The sequence below is a fragment of the Entelurus aequoreus genome, linkage group LG01, assembly GCF_033978785.1.
Source record: "Entelurus aequoreus isolate RoL-2023_Sb linkage group LG01, RoL_Eaeq_v1.1, whole genome shotgun sequence".
Taxonomy (NCBI): Eukaryota; Metazoa; Chordata; class Actinopteri; order Syngnathiformes; family Syngnathidae; genus Entelurus; species Entelurus aequoreus.
The window spans coordinates 69,397,888-69,418,632 of NC_084731.1; the positions used below are offsets into that span (position 1 = coordinate 69,397,888).

The window sequence follows — 20,745 nt, forward strand, 5'->3', positions numbered from 1 at the left end:
CCCCTAATAACGTGCTAAAGTCTTTTATGGAACCAGGAAGTTATTTTAACGTTGATCATAGTAAGTGTCTTAAAAGGCAAAAGTGTATAATGTAACTAACAACATAGCCATATAATAACGTGCTAAAGTTTTTTATGGAACCAGAAAGTTATTTTAACACGTGACCATAGTAAAAGTGTATCATGTAATGAACAAGATAGTCATCTAATAACGTGCTAAAGTCTTTTATGGAACCCGGAAGTTATTTTAACACGTGACCACAGTAAAAGTGTACAATGTAACGAAAAAGATAGTACCCTAATAACGTGCTAAAGTCTTTTATGGAACCAGGAAGTGATTTTAACAGGTGACCATAGTAAAAGTGTATCATGTGATGAACAAGATAGTCCACTGATAATGTGTTAAAGTCATTTATGGAACCCGGAAGTGATTTTAACACGTGACCATAGTAAACGTGTATCACGTAACGAACAAGATAGTCCCCTAATAACCTGCTAAAGTCTTTTATGGAACCCGGAAGTTATTTTAGCAGATGACCATATTAAAAGTCTGTCTTAAAGGCAAAAGTTTATAATGTAACGAACTAGATAGTCATCTAATAACGTGCTAAAGTCATTTATGGAACCAGGAATTGATTTTAACTCGTGACTTGGAGCGTGAAACCCGGCACGCGCTTACCAGCCCTTATCCTGAGTCAGCAGTCTGTTCGCAGTCAGCTGACAAAGTAGGACATTATCGTTTCCTTCTGACTTTTTTAAGCGGTGTTACGTCGTCTTTCAAAAGGTAAGACTCCCTAATAATTTGCCCGAATTTCTGCTGGTTGTCATTTTGTTTTGATGTAGTTTTTTTTAAAAGCGACAATGCAGTCGTACAACGGAGCACTTTGATGTCGTCAACAAGCTCGCTTCTGGTCCCTGAACGCCACATTCGGAGAGTCAACAAGAGCGCAGAATGTTGCTGTGATTACGCAAACATAATCTACTCTGGTCCCTGAACGCCACATTCGGAGAGTCAACAAGAGCGCAGAATGTTGCTGTGATTACGCAAACGAGCCGCTAATTGTTTGTGTTATTGCTGCCTCTTTCGCAACTGCCTTCGAAAAATGTAAAGCTGGCGACAGCGTTAACTAATGACTGGACTCACGCACACAGATACACGATACATTTTTTTGGCGAGGTTTATTAATGTGTGGTAAGCGCATGTGAAATGTTTGCCCGGTAGCTATATGACATGTGCATAAACATATGTTCCAAACTCTTTTGATGGATTAGGGACTTCAATTACATGTATTCCCAAATGTTTATCATTTATATATACATACAGTAGGAATTATTTTCGAAATCAGACACAATTGGCATATTATTTTTTATTGATGTATTTGTATTGATTAATTATTTCAACTCTTTTACTGAAATATATTTTAATTTATGGATTATTTCAACTCATTTACTGAAATACATTTTTAACGATGGGTTGATTCAACTCATTTACTGAAATATATTTTTATTATGGATTGTTTTAACTCATTTACTGAAATATATTTTTATTGATGGATTATTTCAACTCATTAACTGAAATATTTTTTTATTCATTCATCATTTCAACTAATTTACGGAAATATATTTGTATTTATTGATTATTTCAACTCATTTACGGAAATATATTTTTATTAATGGATTATTTCAACTCATTTACTTAAACATATTTTTGTTTATGGATTGTTTTAACTCATTTACTGAAATATATTTTTGATGGATTATTTCAAGTTATTTACTAAAATATATTTTTATTTGTGGATTTTTACTATTTATTTACCGAAATCTATTTTTATTGATGAATTATTTCAACTGTTTTACTGAAATATATTTTAATTTATGTATTATTTCAACACATTTACTGAAATATATTTTTTATTGATGGATTAATTTAATTTATTTACTAATATATATTTTTATTGATGGATTCATTTAATTTATTTACTGAAATATTTTTTATGTATTATTTTAATTTATTTACTGAAATATATTTTAATTGATGGATTTTTCCAACTCATTTACTGAAATATATTTTTATTGATGGATTAATTCAACTCATTTACTGAAATATGCCGACCTTTTATTTTGAAGGACGCGCCCTTGCGATTGGCCCGCCCTGTGCCACGTGACATAGGCGCTCCAACCAATCATATCCCAGTTAGCTTGTTTATTTACCATCTGCTTTATTTACCATCTCACTGAGGCTTTTGTCCCGTCGAAGTTCGTCCGCCGTCCGAGCTGCTACGCAGGTTCAGAAACGTTCAATACTTTTCATGTTTTGCTTTTGCATGACGCGTTTTTATAGATTCGACAAAGCCACAATTGTTGCCGTCAGTGCTAACTTAAGCTAAGCGAGCTAGCTAGCTTGTTAGCTTCGATAACGCTTCTTTCATTTGTTGTCCTGCTAACCGCGATAATGAACGTAAATCATGTTTGTTTTTCTTTTAGCAGATTATTCATAACGCCTTATCTAATCAGTGGCTTGTCTGAACAAGTCGTGTTGATTTATTACTCTTTGCCCTCCTTTGGTGTTTGTGTCGAATAGAGCAGGGGTGCCCACACTTTTTCTGCAGGCGAGCTACTTTTTAATTGATCAAGTCGTGGGGATCTACCTCATTCATATATATAATTTATATTTACTTATTTATGAAATATATGTTTTTGTTAACAAGTTAAAGGTGTTTAATGATAATGCAAGCATGTTTAACACATATAGTTAATATTGTTAACAAGTTAAAGATGTTTAAAGATTATACAAGCATGTTTAACACATATAGTTAATATTGTTAACTAGTTAAAGGTGTTTAAAGATAATACAAGCATGTTTAACACATATAGTTAATGTTAACAAGTTTAAGGTGTTTAATAATAATACAAGCATGTTTAATACATAGTTAATATTGTTAACAAGTTAAAGGTGTTTAAAGATAATACAAGCATGTTTAACACATATAGTTAATATTGTTAACAAGTTAAAGGTGTTTAAAGATTATACAAGCATGTTTAACACATAGTTAATATTGTTAACAAGTTAAAGGTGTTTAAAGATAATACAATTATGTTTAACACATATAGTTAATATTGTTTACAAGTTAAAGATGTTTAAAGATTATACAAGCATGTTTAACACATATAGTTAATATTGTTAACAAGTTAAAGGTGTTTAAAGATTATACAAGCATGTTTAACACATAGTTAATATTGTTAACAAGTTAAAGGTGTTTAAAGATAATACAATTATGTTTAACACATATAGTTAATATTGTTTACAAGTTAAAGGTGTTTAAAGATAATACACGCATGTTTAACACATATAGATTCCTTTCTTTCATGAAGACAAGAATATAAGTTGGTGTATTACCTGATTCTAATGACTTGCATTGATAGGAATCAGACAATGGTGCTGATAACGTCCGCATTTTCAAATGGAGGAGAAAAAAAGTCCTCCTTTCTGTCCAATACCACATGAAAGTGGTTGGTTTTTAGCATCTTATTTGTCCCGCTTCCGTACTCTTTTGTATAAACTTTACAAGAAATACATTGGCGTCCAACTCTGTAGCTTGCTAGCTTGTGCACGCCAGCTTTCTGAGACTCTAATTTTGTTAGCGCAGGCAGGATGAAGCAGCGCTTTTATTGTGCAACTGTGCAGTCTGTCTTTGGAGTTTTGACGACAGGTACGGCGCCAGAGTCTGTTGAAATAAAAAGTGTTTCTCGCCTTCCTGTCGGTAATTTTTTCTTAATAATGAGCTGGCAGCAGCCAGCGTCATCTCAGAAGACCTTCGGGTGCCGTGAATGTCAATCAAGTGACGTCATAGTGAAGATTTATGATCGCTCATTTTTAGGACTATTTTTTTGATGCCTGGCTGGCGATCGACTGACACACCCTCCGTGATCGACCGGTAGCTCGCGATCGACGTAATGGGCACCCCTGGAATAGAGCACAGCGAAAAGATGATTACGTCATCATGAGTGGAGATTCATTGTACAGTATATATATATATATATATATATATATATATATATATATATATATATATATATATATATATATATATTGATGACGTCATTTAGATGTTAAAATGTTTGATTTATTTATTGGATGTGTTAAAAAACCCTCAACCTTCTCTACTCGGTGTTCAATCATTACAACTGATTTGTTTTGGTTTCGCAGACCATGTTGGCGCACAGAGCTTTCACACGCGGACCTTCTGTGTTGGCCGCAGGTGGCAACTTCACCACGTTGTGCCCCAATGGCTCCGCGTGGGTGTGGGAAGGTCTCGGCGAGTGCGCTCAGGACGGCAGAGACATGGCCAGCATCTACCTGGGCCTGCTGTCCATCCTCTGCTTCATGATGTCCTCGCTACCGTAAGTGTCCTACTCCCCCTGAACGCCACACAATGTACGTTGCGTCATGCCGCGTGTGTGACGTCATCCGCAGGCAGTATTACAGCTCCTGCAAAACGGGCAACATGGACAGCGCCCTCTCTATCTGGTTCCTGCTGCTGTGGCTGGGGGGTGACACTTGCAACTTGGTGGGCTCCTTTTTGGCCGACCAGCTCCCGCTTCAGGTGATTATTTATTTTTAAAATTTTGATTCATGATTTGGAGTGCATGAGAAAGTGCGCAGCAAAACGTAGTTCTCTTCGAAAGGCCTTAGCAATCATGAAGGAGCAAACTGCCGAGTCAGCTTTAAAGCGCATACTAAGGTAGATATGATGCTGTACATTATCTTGTGGAGTTATTAGAAAAACATCAGGATCAGGTTGCCTACAGACACAGCTGTTCATGCTAATGTTTTGATGACCAGGACCTAAGTACAGAAATACAGCTTACTTTGTATGCTTACAACCTAAAATAGAGCCGTTATCTTATAAGTACGCTAACTTGTATTTTCTATGTTTGTATGCTAGCTTTTAAGCAAAATGTTGTATGTTTAAACCTAAAAATCGTGGATTTTGATGCTTGGTGCCATCTTTTATGTTAGCATGCTAAGGCTCTATGCTAATATCTGTTATATTACAGGCATGTGATTTTTCCGTCTAAAGTCGGAATTCCGTCTTTTTTAATCTCGGGAAGAAAAAAAAAAAATCTTCCCTTTTTCCGTTTTTTTTTCCGACCCTAAATCAAGATTCGAGACGTAGTTTATATTACGCCGTAGTTGATTGGTCGATATGTTCCTTGTGACCAATCAGGACATCTGTTATGAATGATGACGTTAACAACGTCATCTTACCGCCATTTTCCATATGTAAACGATGTCGGTTCTCGAGAGAAAGGACGCTTTACGAGTAAAAGAAATTGATAAACATGTCAAAAATAAGTTTCGATGGGACTGGATGGAAAGGGAAATCACTGATACTGTTGGGAAGAAGGAAGTTACGACTTTGTTCTGTGATTTTATTCGGAAAATCGATCGTCCCGGAAAGGTTTTGTGCACGTGGTGTCATGTTAATATTGACTATGGATCACGAGGTTTCAAGGCTTTGGAAGTACATGCGAAACGCCAAAAACATATGAAACAACTTGAAGCAAGGAAAACAAACTTTTCACTAGCTGGTACTTTTGGATGTCAACCGAAAGTGACATGGAGAGGAAAGATCCACCCACAACCCACTTCAGTTGCAGACAGGGTTGTTAATAATGAGGTAAGCTAAAAAATATTTGCTTGCGAAATACGCATGTTTGTTTTAAGTATTAACCAATTATTGCTTTGCGAAATATAAATGGGTTTTTGTAAAAATAAAAAGCCACGTGAAAATATATTATGGAATTACAGAAATTCAAAGAGTCGCATTATTGAATCCAGTTAACAATTTATTTGAAATAAATTTGCATACAATACTATTTTGTAATATTAAGTTCTTATGTAGTCTCTTGAAACTATTGTCAGTGGTGTAACAATCTTGAAGGTAAATATTTTCACACTTGTTTCATGCAATATGTCTGTGTCCTCACATTATTATTTCCTATTTTCAAATATGAGTAAACAATACTAAACATGTTTAATTATTTTCATAAATTTATATCCTATTTTGGCGAAAAGAATGAAATGTTTACATTTGGTATTTTGTTATATTTATCCAAAAATCCAAAAAAGAAGCTACAACAGCAGAGACCAAAAGGAAAATGCAGGCTGCTCAGAAATTTGCAAGGAAGGCTCATGTTAGGGCTCTCCGAGAAAGCTAATGTGTGAAGTGAACTGAAGTAATGTGGTAATACTGTAAATAAACTGTAGATAATATCACTGATCAATGTGACACCTGTGGATGTGAAATGAACACAAGATGTAAATATTAGCGACTAAATACTGTTGGGACTGAACCATATACAGTGATTCATTATTATAATTGGGTTATGTATGTTATATTAATTATGTTTTCATGTCTTTAAACACTAAAATATTTTCTTCAAATGGTGCTGTCTTTGTTAATTTTAGCATGTTAAATTGGTGAAAAACCAGGAGCTTCGGGGGGCGTTGCCCCCCTTGTCCCTCCACCCGCCCTGGACCTGGCTGGGGGCCTTCGTCCCCCAGACCCCCGGAAATTTTTTCAGTCTTTTTCATTGTGGTCAAATCACATGCCTGTATTAGCATGTTAATGTTTTTATGCAAGCTTTTTAGCTAAGTTTTGTATGTTTCAACCTAAATTTAATGAATTTTGATACTTGGAAGTACGTTAAAGTCTCTTATATTAGCATGTTACTGTTTTATGTTAGCTTTTTAGCTAAGTTTTGTATGTTTCAACCTAAATTTAATGAATTTTGATACTTGGAAGTACGTTAAAGTCTCTTATATTAGCATGTTACTGTTTTATGTTAGCTTTTCTGCTAATTTTGGATGTTTACACCTACAAATAGTTCATTTTGGTATTTCTCCGTTCACATTTTAGTACAGACCTGGGCATTGTACGGCCCGCGGGCCGCATCCGGCCCTTTGCGCATCCCTGTCCGGCCCGCGTGAGGCCAATCATAAATTACAAAATAAATTTTAAAAAATTATCTATGTCGAGTGTGCAATACAACAGTGCTGCTTTTGTTTTGAAAAGCGTTATTTGTATTACTTCCGTGTGGACGTATGCGCGTGTGCGATTGTGAGTGAATTGAACGGCGCAATTACAAATTACAAAATAAAGTTTAAAAAACACCTATGTCGTGCGCGCAATACAACTGTGCTGCTTTTATTTTGAAATGTGTTATTTATGCCGTATGTCCGGAGGGAACCTGTGAGTGAAGGTGCATAGAGACAAGTGATGAGACGCTAAAAAAAGAAAAGTTGATGAGGAATGGCGTGTTTCCAACAAGAGATGGACTGGCAAGTATTTCTTTACATAAATTAATGGTAAAGCCGTGTGCTTAATGTGTGGTACACAGGTTGCTGTGTTTAAATATCATTTTAATCGCCACTACACGAAGAAACACGAGGGAAAATACCGGAATGTGTCTGATGAAGCGCGCGCAAGGGAGGCTGATGCGTTGATGGTAAAACTGCAAAGCCAACAAGGACTTTGTGCCATATTTCACACCCCCAGAGATGCAGCCGTCAGGACAAGTTTCGTCATTTCTCACAAAAGCGCCAGAAAAAGTAAGGCGTTTTCTGACGGAGAGTTTATTAAGGAGTGCTTATTGGACTTTGTTGCGCTGATAATGCCCGGAGACAGGACTGTTTTTCGCTAACTTTGGATGAGAGCTCTGATGCAGTCAATTAAAGAGACAACCACAGGTAATGACTTGTTCACAGAGGTAAATGCGTGTTGGGACAAGCTGGCAGGTGTGACAATCCAATCCACTTTATTTATATAGCACATTTAAACAACAAAATGTTTCCAAAGTGCTGCACAACAATATTACAAACAATATTCAAATATTATCCTTAGCTCCACCAATGACTGAATAAAAAGAAAAAAACAATTACATATAAAACCAATATAAAAAACAATATAGAATAGATATGATTAAAAACTATTTTTAACAACAGATGGTTGTCCAAATCTGATGGGGAAAAATGTTGGATAATGCAGGATAAAGTGACCTTAAAAAGCAATCTGCTTTTGTATAAAGTTAAGTTAGGTTAAATGAAATTATTATTATTATTATTATTATTATTATTAATTATTATCATCATTATTATTTATCTTATGGTATATCAAAAATAATATTGAGCAAAATTTAATTGAAATATTGTCGTGTGGCCCTCCAGCAGTGCTCGGGTTGCTTATGCGGCCCCCGGTGAAAATTAATTGCCCACCCCTGTTTTAGTATGTACACATTAGCACGCTAACATTTTATTCTAGCTTTTTGGCAAAATTTGTATGTTTAAACCTAAAAATCGTGGATTTTGATGCTTGGCGCCCTCATGAAAGTATGCTATTATTTTTTTTATATTATCATGCTAATGTATTATGCAAGCTTTTTAGTTATTGTTGTATGTTTGAAACTAAAAATCATGAATTTAGATACTTGGCGCCAGCTTGGAAGTAGGTTAAAGTCTCTTATATTAGCCTGTCAGTGTTTTATGTTAGCTAATTTTGTATATTTACACCTACAAATAGTACATTTTGGTATTCCCTCTTATCTGGTCACATGGTAGCATGTTAACATTGGTATGCTAATGTTTTATGCAAGCTTTTTAGCTATTGTTGTTTGTTTAAACATAAAAATAATAGATTTTGATGCTCGGCGCCATCTTAAATGTATGCCAAGGTTAACATACTAACGTTTTATGCTAATATTGTTTATATTAGCATGCTAGCATTTTACACAAGCTTTTTAGCTATCATAAATGTTGTATTTGGCCAAGTATTTTTAACACACAAAGAATTTGACTTGGTAGACTGTGCTCACGTGTTCAATGTGAAAAATAAATATTGACAGTTAACTGAAATTACAATCAAGTGCTAAAATTACTAATATGTGCAAGGCTAATAACTAATATGTGCAAGGCTAATAAATAATAGTGCAGTGGTGAATCGAGCAACGCAAAAATATGATTAGGTGAGCATGAGTTAGTACTTTCCCAAACGTTTATGAAAAAACTCCAGATTATTATTATTTCATTCAATTTCAGGTCCATCTGTCCATATAAAGTTTTTTGTTTTTATATTTTAGGCCCTTTTTGTCAAAACCCTATTTTATTGCAAAATATGAAATATTTTCTCAAAAAAAATTTAAAAAGTGGAATATTTGATGTTATTTAAAGCCTTTAATACATCAATAATGCATAACATTGATTTTGATTCTTTATTATTTTTGAGCAATCATTTAAAAAAATAAAATCCCACCAAAAAATATTTATTACTGTCAACATTGAAGTCTCCAGTTCAACTTCAGATCCGTCAATTTTAAATTTGTATAAAAAACAAACAATGCTTTAAATTGTTTTATGCATTTTTTTATTTTTAGGTTTTTCTTTAGTTTTTTGTAAATTTTATTTAGGAATTTTTTTTCATGTCAAACAGACAAAATATGCTTTTTTTTCTTCAAAATGTTTTCCATAGTGTGAAGAACTTTAAATATGTCAATAATTCATAACAAGATTGATTTTGAGTCATTATTATTTTTTGAACAATGACATTTAAAAAAAACTTTTGTGTTGTTAGTCAACATTACACATTTTTCTTGTTACATTTCACCTCCTTGCTCTCTTGTTCCACTTTGTATGTTTTATTGTGTACTAGTATTTACACATCAGCAGGGGCCACACCTTGTATTGTTGTCGTTGATGAGTGATGATGAATGTGTGAAAGTAATGGATGATGTTGTAATGAGTGATGATGAATATATGAAAGTAATGGATGATGTTGATGAGTGTGTGAAAGTAATGACTTTGTGTTCCAATCAGACCTACACTGCGGTCTACTACGTGCTGGCAGACCTGATGATGCTGGCCATGTACTTGTACTACAAGACCAGGAACAAAATGGAGGAAAGTGAGTTTTCTCCTACTATTTAACGCTAACACCGAGTTCCTTTCAAGTGTGTAAGAGTGACGATGGTTGACTCATCAATCACATGACTCTTTTGAAGTCCCACTTTCACACCTTACCATAGTTGTTTTGCTTTATCTTGTTCTTTTTTGTCTACATTTATGGACTATTTCACCTTAGTTTTACCTGAATGTTACTTGTGGATTATTTTACCTCATTTTATTCTGACTGTTGTTATTTATGGATTATTTTACCTCATTTTATTCTGAATGTTATTTATAGATTATTTTACCTCATTTTATTCTGACTGTTGTTATTAATGGATTATTTTACCTCATTTTATTCTGAATGTTATTTATAGATTATTTTACCTCATTTTATTCTGAATGTTGTTATTTATGGATTATTTTACCTCATTTTATTCTGAATGTTATTTATAGATTATTTTACCTTATTTTTCAATGAGTTACTTGTGGATTATTTCCCCTTTTTTTCACTGAATGTTGTTATTATTTATAGATTATTTAACCTAATTTTATTCTGAATGTTGTTGTTTATGGATTACTTCACCTCTTTTTTAACTGAATGTTGTTATTTATGGATTATTTTAACTCATTTTATTCTGCATTGTATTATTTGTGGATTATTTTACCCAATTTTAATCTGAATAATATTTATAGATTATTGCACCTCATTTTTTGCTGAATTATTTTATTATTTATAGATTATATTACCACATTTTTTTCTGTGTGTTATTTATGGATTATTTTAACTTCATTTAATGGAATTATATTATTATTTGTTTTGGTCGGGTCGCGGGGGGTAGCAGCCTAAGCAGGGAAGCCCAGACTTCCCTCTCCCCAGCCACTTCGTCCATCTCCTCCCGGGGGATCCCGAGGCGTTGGAGGGGGGACCCACGTTGCCAGGCGCTCGCCATCGTGCCCCACCTCCGGGCCTGGCTCTAGAGGGGGGCCCCGGTGACCCGGGTCCGGGCGAGGGAAATCTGGGTCTTTCGATTGTATTTTTCATAGAGATCTTCGAGCTGCTCTTTGTCTGATCCCTCACCTAGGACCAGTTTGTCTTGGGAGACCCTACTAGGGGGCATAAAACCCCCGGACAACATAGCTCCTAGGATCATTGGGACACGCAAACTCCTCTACCACGATAAGGTGGCAGCTCAGAGAGGAGTGAAAGTTATTATTTATTTATGGGTAATTCCACTGAGTTATATGATTATATAGCTCAGAAAGTTATTATTTATGGATAATTTCACTGAGTTATATGATTATGTATATATTATTTTGATGCTGTGTAGGATGAAAGAGTCAGCATAACTTTAGGGGAAGTAATCGTTCTGCTGTGGTCGTTGTCTGTGTACTCCAGACACAGGAAGTGGATGTCATGACATCATCACATGTCACGCTTCACGGCTGACCTTTGGGTGTGTTATTTTCTGACGCTGAACATTGTCTCCAGGCAGGAGAGTGTTCCACCTGGTGGGCGTGGCCTGCGTCCTGGGCTTCACGACAGGCTTCACCGACCTCCCAGGGTGGGGCGCCGCCCGACAGGAAGTGATGTCCTCCCAGTACACAGGGCGCACGTTGCTGTCCAACACTAATCTTGCTGCTGTCAGGGTCAGACCCCCCTTTTTTTTTTTAAACTTTTTTATCTTTAAAAACAACTCTTAAGTTTCAACCAGAAATGAAATACTTTTCAACGTCACATGTTGCTAAATTTAATAGAATTATCTTACACTTTGATTATCTTACACTTTGATCCACTTTAAAAACTCCACAAGTTTATTATGGGCAAAAAAAGGGATTTATTTTCATCTAATTGTATCATTGTTTAAAATGTAAAATGTTTTTATTAAAAAAAAATATATATATATATTAAAATGTAAAAACAAATATTTATTTTTAACAAATTGTATCAGTTTGAAATTTAAGAAACGTTTTTAAAATATTTTTTATTAAAGTGTAATTATTTATTTTTATAAAATTTTGTCATTGTTTGAAATAGAAAATGTTTTTAATTTAAAAAATAAATAAAATGTAATAAAATATGTTGATCAATTTGTATCATTGTTTGAAATGAAAAAATGTTTTTAATTAAAAATATATATATTCAAATGTAATAAGATATTTATGTTGATCAAATAGTATAATTGTTTAAAATGAAAATGTTTTATTTATTTAAAAAAAATAAAATGTCATTTATTTTGATCTAACTGTATCATTGTTTGAAATTAAAAAATGTCTTTAATTAAAAATATATATTCAAATGTATAAACATATTTATGTTGATCAAATTGTATCATCGTTTGAAATTAAAAATGTTTTTAATGATTTTTTTTTAATTAAAATGTAATTTATTTGTATCACATTTTGTCATTTTGAAATTTTAAACATTTTAATTAAATATATAAAAATGTAATAAAATATTTGATCGAATTGTATCATTGCTTGTAATTAAATGTTTTTATAAAATGTTTTTTATTAATTTTATAATATATTTTTAATATAATTTAAATAAAACATTTTTTTAATTAAAAAAAAATTAAATGTAGGAAAATACTTTATGTATCATTAATTGAAATGTAAAAATTTTTTTTTAATTAAAAAGTAATGATTTATTTTGATCAAATTTTGTCATTGTTTGACATTTAAAAAAAAGTTTAATTTAGTTTTTAATTACATTTATTTAAATTACAGTACAATAAAAATGATCAGCACAACCATCCCAATAGTTTGACAATGCATGCACATATTTAGCTAATATTTACTTATTTCTCCAAGTTCTCCGCACATTTTGGCCAAAATGTGCTTTTACTGCCATCCAGTTTTGCCTTCAAAGTCTGGATTATATAAAACAAGTAAAACATCAATACGTAGTTTTCCAAGACATTTTTAAAACGGTCAAAAAATCACAACAATTCAATGTTTTTTGATGAAAAAAGCCTTAAAATATGGCATTTTTTTTTCAAAAGCCTCTGCAAATTATAGGAAAATCTAGGAAATCCGGGAATTTTTTAAATAATTGTTGAAAGAGAGCACGCAATTCCTGAACAGGCTGAATAGTTTTAAATTGGATGAAAAATATAGGAGTTGTGGAACTTTGAAAAATGTCCCATTCATTTCAGTGGGAATTTCATGGAATTTCGGGAAAGAGGGAATTTTTATGAAAATGCAAAAAAAATGTGTATGTTGTAAATGAGTTGAAATGGTTGGTGTTGGAATTTTTCAAATCGCTCGAGCCCGAATGCAGCTGAGATAGGCTCTAGCACCCCCCCCGCGTCCCCGAAAGGGACAAGCGGTAGAATATGGATGGATGGAAAAAAAGAAAAAAAAGAATTTGGATGGATGTTGAAGTAGTAACATTTTGAATTGAAAAATGGTATTATGTAATTTCGGGAAAACCGGAAAAAAAATTCCAGTTAAAAAAAAATTAGTGTTTTGTCCTTAGGAATATTTTGACGGTGGGAACGGTTGAAGTGGGTTGAAAAATGTGGAAGGAGTAGTCGACAGAAAAAAGGGTTTGAATAAACGGGAATTCCTGAAATTTTTTGAACTTGAAAAAATGATAGTTTGAATTTCCAGAATGGTGTAATGTGTTGAAGGTGGAATGGTTTGATTGGTTGAAAAATGTGGAAATGGTGGAAGTTTGAAAAATGGCCAATTCATTTTGAATGGGGGAAAATGTCCTGGAAAACCTGGAATTCTGGGAAATCTGGGAATTTCTCAAGGGAAAGCCCACGATTCCCAAATAGGCTGAACAATTTGAAGTCGGAATAGTTTGAATCGGGTGAAAGTGTGTGTATATATATATTTTATTAATAATTTTTCCTCCATGCGGGTATATGTCTTCCTTTAGCAACCAAAAGGAGGTTTAGTAACCTTTTTATTAAAAGGTTGTGTTGAAATTATTATACAAAATAATACACTATGGAATCGATATGAATGGATGAAATGAATCGTCATTCTAAGACTCAAATTGAATCGTGATTTTGCTCAAAGATTCCCACCTCTAGTTTTATACACTTTTTAAATACATTTTTTAAATTATGATTTAAAAAGCTAATAAATGGAGTTGTTTATTGTTCAAATTCTATTGTCTTCTTTTTCTTTCAGTCCTTCACGCCCAAAGAGATCGTCGGTTTCTCTATTGGCTCCGTGTCGTCCGTGCTCTACTTGTTCTCCAGACTCCCTCAGATGTACACCAATGTAAGCATTATCATTAGCATTAGCTCTGCTAGCACTAGTCTGTTCCAGGGTCAAGCTGTGGCCATGACAAACAACTGAACATTATTCACTTATTATTAATACAAGTGTAAAAATAAGTCAAACATTGTTTGTAAGGCAGTGTATTGTTGGTGTAAACACACTTAAGTGTTATTCGTATTAATACAAGTGTAAAAATAAGTCAACTTTGTTATTACTGCAGTGTATTGTTGGTATTATTCTCATTAATACAAGTGTAAAAATAAGTCAAACATGGTGTAAACACACTTAAGTGTTATTATTACACTTGTATTTATAAGAATGTTAAAGATTGTTTTTAATGCAGTATATTGTTGGTGTAAACACACTTAAGTGTTATTATTACACTTGTATTAATAAGAATAAGTTAAACATTGTTTTTAATGCAGTGTATTGTTGGTGTAAACACACTTAAGTGTTATTCGTATTAATACAAGGGTAAAAATAAGTCAACTTTGTTATTACTGCAGTGTATTGTTGGTATTATTCTCATTAATACAAGTGTTTGTAATGCAGTGTATTGTTGGTGTAAACACACTTAAGTGTTATTCTTTATTAATACAAGTGTACAAATAAGTCAAACGTTGTTTTTTATGCAGTATATTGTTGGTGTAAACACACTTAAGTGTTATTATTACACTTGTATTAATAAGAATAAGTTAAACATTGTTTTTAATGCAGTGTATTGTTTTTGTAAACACACTTAAGTGTTATAATAAATACAAGTGTAAAAACAAGTCAAACATTGTTTTTAATGCAGCTTATTGTTGGTGTAAACACACTTAAGTGTTTTTATAAATACAAGTGTAAAAATAAGTCAAACATTGTTTTTAAAGCAGTGTATTGTTGGTGTAAACACACTTAAGTGTTATTCTTATTATACAAGTGTAAAAAAGGGTAAACTTTGTTATTACTGCAGTGTATTGTTGGTGTAAACACACTTAAGTGTTATTATTACCCTTGTATTAATAAGAATAAGTTAAACATTGTTTTTAATGCAGTGTATTGTTTTTGTAAACACACTTTTGTGTTGTTCTTATTAATACAAGTGTAAAAATAAGTCAAACATTTAAAGCAGTGTATTGTTGGTGTAAACACACTTAAGTGTTATTCTTATTATACAAGTGTAAAAAAGGGTCAACTTTGTTATTACTGCAGTGTATTGTTGGTGTAAACACACTTAAGTGTTATTATTACCCTTGTATTAATAAGAATAAGTCAAACATTGTTTTTAATGCAGTGTATTGTGGTGTAAACACACTTGTGTTATTCTTATTAATACAAGTGTAAAAATAAGTCAAACATTGTTTTTAATGCAGTGTATTGTAGTGTAAACACACTTGTGTTATTCTTATTATTACAAATATAAAAATAAGTCAAACATTGTAATGCAATGTATTGTTGGTGTAAACACACTTAAGTGTTATTATAAATACAAGTGTAAAAATAAGTCAACTTTATTACTGCAGTGTATTGTTGGTGTAAACACACTTAAGTGTTATTCTTATAAATACAAGTGTAAAAATAACTCAAACATTATTTTTAATGCAGTGTATTGGTGGTGTAAACACATTTGAGTCGTATTATTATTAATACAAGTGTAAAAATAAGTCAACTTTATTACTGCAGTGTATTGTTGGTGTAAACACACTTAAGTGTTATTCTTATAAAATATGTTGTCGTCCTCCCAGTTTCAGAGAAAGTCCACGGAGGGCGTGTCCTACTTCCTGTTTGCTCTGGTCATCCTGGGGAACACCACCTACGGTCTGAGTGTGCTGCTGAAGAACCCAGACCAGGGCCAAGGAGAGAACAGTTACGTCATCCATCACCTGCCTTGGCTGGTTGGCAGCCTGGGGACTTTGTCTTTGGACTTGTGTGTATCCTTCTTCTACAAGGTCAAGTAAAGGTGACACTAAACAAATGTTTACTTCAATAACGTGACAAAAGATCCACCAACACGTGCTTAATGAAGGGAATAAAAACATCTGACCGCTTAAAAATATAGTAAATAGGCTACAAATAACTAAAATAAAATAAAAAAGGTTGAGAAAAACAACTAAAATAAAAGAGGCTGATAAAAACTAAATAAAATAGGCTAATAAAATAAATAAAATGGGCGGATAAAAACAAACAAAATAAAATAGCCTAATAAAACAAATTAAAAATAAATCAGACTGATAATTAAAATAAAATAGGCTGATGAAAACAATTACAATAAAATGGGCTGATACAAAGAAAAGAAAAAAAGCCTATAAAAACAACCAAAATATAAAACAGGCTGATAAAAACAACTAAAATATAAACGCCTGATTAAAACTACAATACAAAAAAATAGCCTGATAAAAAATTGTAATAAAATAGCCTGATAAAAACAACTGAAATAATAGCCTGACAAAAACAATTAAAATAAATATAGCCTAATGAAAACAAAATAAGCTGATTAAATGAAATAAAATGGACTGATAAACAATTAAAATAAAATAGCCTACTAAAAATGAAAGCCTGATAAAAACAACCAAAATATAATAAAACAGGCTGATAAACAAATATAAAGCCTGATTAAAACTAATAGCCTGATACATTTAAAAAAAAAAAATAGCCTGATACATTTTTTTTTAAATAGCCTGATAAAAACAACCAAAATATAATAAAACAGGCTGATAAACACAATTACAATACAATAGGCTGATAAAAACCAACTACAATAAAATGAAATAAGGTGTTAAAAACAACTAAAATGAAATATGATAAAAACAACTAAAATAAAATAGCCTGATAAAAACAACTACAATAAAATAGCCTGATAAAAACAAAAAAACTAAAATAAAATAGGCTGATACACAACTAAAATAAAATGGCCTAATAAAAATGATTAGAATAAAATAGGCTGATAAAAACCACCAAAACATAAAAGCCTGATTAAAACTAAAAAATAAAATAAAATAGCTTAATAAAAACAACAGCTTAATAAAAACGACAAAAATAAAACGGCCTGATTAAAAACGACAAATAAAATAGGCTGATTAAAAACGACAAAAATAAAATAGGCTGATAAAAACAACTAAAATAAATAAAACAGCCTAATTTAAAACTATATATATATATTAGAGATGCGCGGTTTGCGGACACAACCGCGGAGTCCGCGGATAGTCCGCGGGTCGGGCGGATGCATGACGAAAAAAATAGATTTTAATTAGATTCGGGCGGGTGGCAGTTGAACCAATTCTCTCGAATGTCTGCTGATTTTCACCCAATCAACAATAATAAGGGCGTGCCGTGTTGGTACTGCCTCTATCACCCTCTACAACATGTACAGCCAGCGTGCTAGCCCAGCCACATGTTGTACGCAGCATCTGCTTGAACACGTAAGTGACAGCAAGGCATACTTGGTCCACAGCCATACAGGTTACACTGACGGTGAGCGTATAAAACAACTTTAACTCTCTTAATATGTGCCACACTGTGAACCCACATCAAACAAGAATGACAAACACATTTCGGGAGAACATCCGCACCGTGAGACAACATAAACACAACAGAACAAATACCCAGAACACCTTGCAGTCCTAACTCTTCCTGGCTGAAATATACACCCCCTGCTACCACCAAACCCCGCCCACCTCAACCGATGCACGGAGGGGGGGGGGGGGGTGATGATGTGTGGGGGCGCAGTGTAGGGGGGGCGGGGTTTGGTGGTAGCGGGGGTGTATATTTCAGCCAGGAAGAGTTAGGACTGCAAGGTGTTCTGGGTATTTGTTCTGTTGTGTTTATGTTGTCTCACGGTGCGGATGTTCTCCCGAAATGTGTTTGTCATTCTTGTTTGGTGTGGGTTCACAGTGTGGCACATATTAAGAGTGTTAAAGTTGTTTTATACGGCCACCGTCAGTGTAACCTGTATGGCTGTGGAACAAGTATGTCTTGCTGTCACTTACGTGTGCAAGCAGAAACCGCACACAACATGTGACTGGGCTGACACGCTGTCTGTACATGTTGTAGAGGGTAATAAAGGCAGTACCATCACAGCACGCCCTAATTATGGCTATTAGGTTGCGACCCCTGGTCTATATTATATATAACAACGAGCGGGCGGCGGGCGGTTGTGGCTTTGATAAAATGTTATTTCGGTTGGATGGCGGGTGGATGACGACTTTTATGATGCGGATTAAATAATTGCCTATCCGCGCATCTCTAATATATATATATATATATATATATATATATATATATATATATATATATATATATATATATATATATATATATATATATATATATATATATATATATATATATATATATATATTATAATTTAAGACATTACCAAAAAGTATTTTAAATTTTTTTTTAAATAAATCCTGTCTTCCTGTTTGTACAGATGGGCATCGAACCTGGTACTTTTTTTGTTACTGTTTGAACCAGGCATGATTCAGACAAAATTTAGTGGTGCCATGTTTGGGTAGTTTGGTTGCAGTGACGTCACGTCCTGTTGTAAACTCCTCTAACGAGACATGTAGCCATGAACACTATATTCATGATCATCTCTGTAAAATTTATCTTTTGAATTCACACGGGCTAAAAGCTGCGATTGCAAAATGCACTTTGATCAACTCTGTCATTAACGTCTTTCCACATTAACAAATGACATACCGTATTTTACGGACTATAAAGCACACCAGTATATAAGCCACACCCACTACATATTTTTGAAGAAAAACATTCCCATATATTATTAGCACTGGACTATAAGCCGCAGATATATACTGCAGGTTGTGAAATGAGTTATTTACACAGAAATGTTTATTTACATACCTTAATTGTTTCCCAACGGTGTCTGTAAATTGGCAGTAAAACAGCTGATCAAACAAAATAGAAGTCATGGACTAACTAAACAGACTCAATAACTCCACGGTGACGTTTTGGTGAATTTACTGAAGAGTTTGTGAAACTGAAACAAAACAAAAAGAATACTAAAGACACTCGTAAATGTGTTAGCATATTAGCTAATGCTAACAACGCTAGCTTGATTGCATTACGATAGCACGTACAAATATGCATGAAAACACGACACAGACATCACACATGGGACGCTTTAGTAAGTAAGACTTGTTGTAGTTATATTGTAAAACTTACAAACGTTGTTTGTAGCGACAAATGAGGAATTCATACGAGTAGAAACGCTATGGAACGGCACTTGTACTTCCGGTTGAAAGCTCAGTCTAAACAGAAGGGCAATGTAGCATTTCTCCATCCCTAGCAGGCCTGGTGCGACACCTGCTCTTTTTCTTCTGTTGTCGTACGACATCCTAAACTCCGCCCCTCAGATCTCCTTCCAGTTCTTCCTCTACCGTAAAGCTGCAGTGAGGCTGCATGCTGACCACTCTGATGGGGAGCCTGAGACCACGCCTCTAATAGGGAGCTAAGCCCCTCCCACCTTCAGATCAAATGACAGCAAATTGACTTTTAATGTTCTACTTGTATTTATTGACTTGTGCTTTTATCTTGAAAGGTGCAGACGACATTGTTGGCATTCCAAGATGACTTTTAAAAGGGAGTCGGGGGGAAAAAAGGTGTTAAATCTCTTATAAGGAAAAAAAAAAAACATTTTTAGGTTGCAAAACCAAAAGTTGCTGCTGCATGGATGATATTGTAACTTTATTTTTATGATGTGAATGTAACCTATTTTTATTGATAAGTGATCATCACTCAATGGTGCTTTTAATTTGTTATTTTTAGATGCATTTCAAGTTTTGTTTTAAGATGCTTTTAGACACATATTTGCACAGGTGATAGATGGTAACCATGGTAATTACACACTATTTACAGTTTCACTCCTCATCTCACTCTTTTTGCACACTTTTATTGGTCAGTGTTCTAAATAAACCATTGAATTCTGCTTGCTCTTGGTTTCACTTTCAATTTTAACTCAATTGTATTGTTTGAAATATATTTATGGATTATTTTACTTCATTTATCCATCCATCCATCTTCTTCCGCTTATCCGAGATCGGGTCGCCGGGGTAGCAGCCTAAGCAGGGAAGCCCAGACTTCCCTCTCCCCAGCCACTTCGTCCAGCTCTTCCCGGGGGATCGCGAGGCGTTCCCAGGCCAGCCGGGAGACATAGTCTTCCCCGTGGCCTCTTACCGGTTGGACATGCCCTAAACACCTCCCTAGGGAGGCGTTCGGGTGGCATCCTGACCAGATGCCCAAACCACCTCATTTGGCTCCTCTCGATGTGGAGGAGCAGCGGCTTTACTTTGAGCTCCCCCCGGATGGCAGAGCTTCTCACCCTATCTCTAAGGGAGAGCCCCGCCACCCGGCGGAGGAAACTCATTTCAGCCGCTTGTACCCGTGATCTTGTCCTTTCGGTCATAACCCAAACATCATGACCATAGGTGAGGATGGGAACGTAGATCGACCGGTAAATTGAGAGCTTTGCCTTCCGGCTCAGCTCCTTCTTCACCACAACGGATTGATACAGCGTCCGCATTACTGAAGACGCCGCACCGATCCGCCTGTCGATCTCATGATCCA

At 34.2% G+C, this 20,745-nt stretch overlaps 1 protein-coding gene across 2 annotated transcripts; it reads left to right on the plus strand.

Annotated features, from left to right (window-relative positions):
- The first annotated feature begins 429 nt into the window (after window positions 1-429).
- On the plus strand, window positions 430-20,121 carry slc66a1 (solute carrier family 66 member 1). Of its 2 annotated transcripts, none has more exons than XM_062057352.1 (8): window positions 430-783; window positions 4,207-4,400; window positions 4,474-4,603; window positions 9,871-9,958; window positions 11,432-11,589; window positions 14,086-14,178; window positions 15,906-16,091; window positions 19,536-20,121. In XM_062057352.1, exons 2-8 carry the CDS (start codon window positions 4,210-4,212, stop codon window positions 19,632-19,634), a joined length of 945 nt encoding a protein of 314 aa, XP_061913336.1. In that variant the 5' UTR covers window positions 430-783; window positions 4,207-4,209; the 3' UTR covers window positions 19,635-20,121. The 2 variants fall into 2 exon arrangements, with proteins under 2 accessions (XP_061913336.1, XP_061913328.1); XM_062057344.1 differs by lacking the exon at window positions 430-783 and adding an exon at window positions 2,155-2,284.
- Window positions 20,122-20,745: the final 624 nt, after the last annotated feature.

Bases quoted from the DNA above. Each gene is read 5' to 3' on its own strand.
- slc66a1 (XM_062057352.1), top strand. From the start codon at position 4,210: ATGTTGGCGCACAGAGCTTTCACACGCGGACCTTCTGTGTTGGCCGCA. The intron at 4,401-4,473 runs GTAAGTGTCCTA...CGTCATCCGCAG, and splicing joins TTCATGATGTCCTCGCTACC to GCAGTATTACAGCTCCTGCA. The intron at 16,092-19,535 runs GTATCCTTCTTC...TCCGCCCCTCAG, and splicing joins CTTTGTCTTTGGACTTGTGT to ATCTCCTTCCAGTTCTTCCT.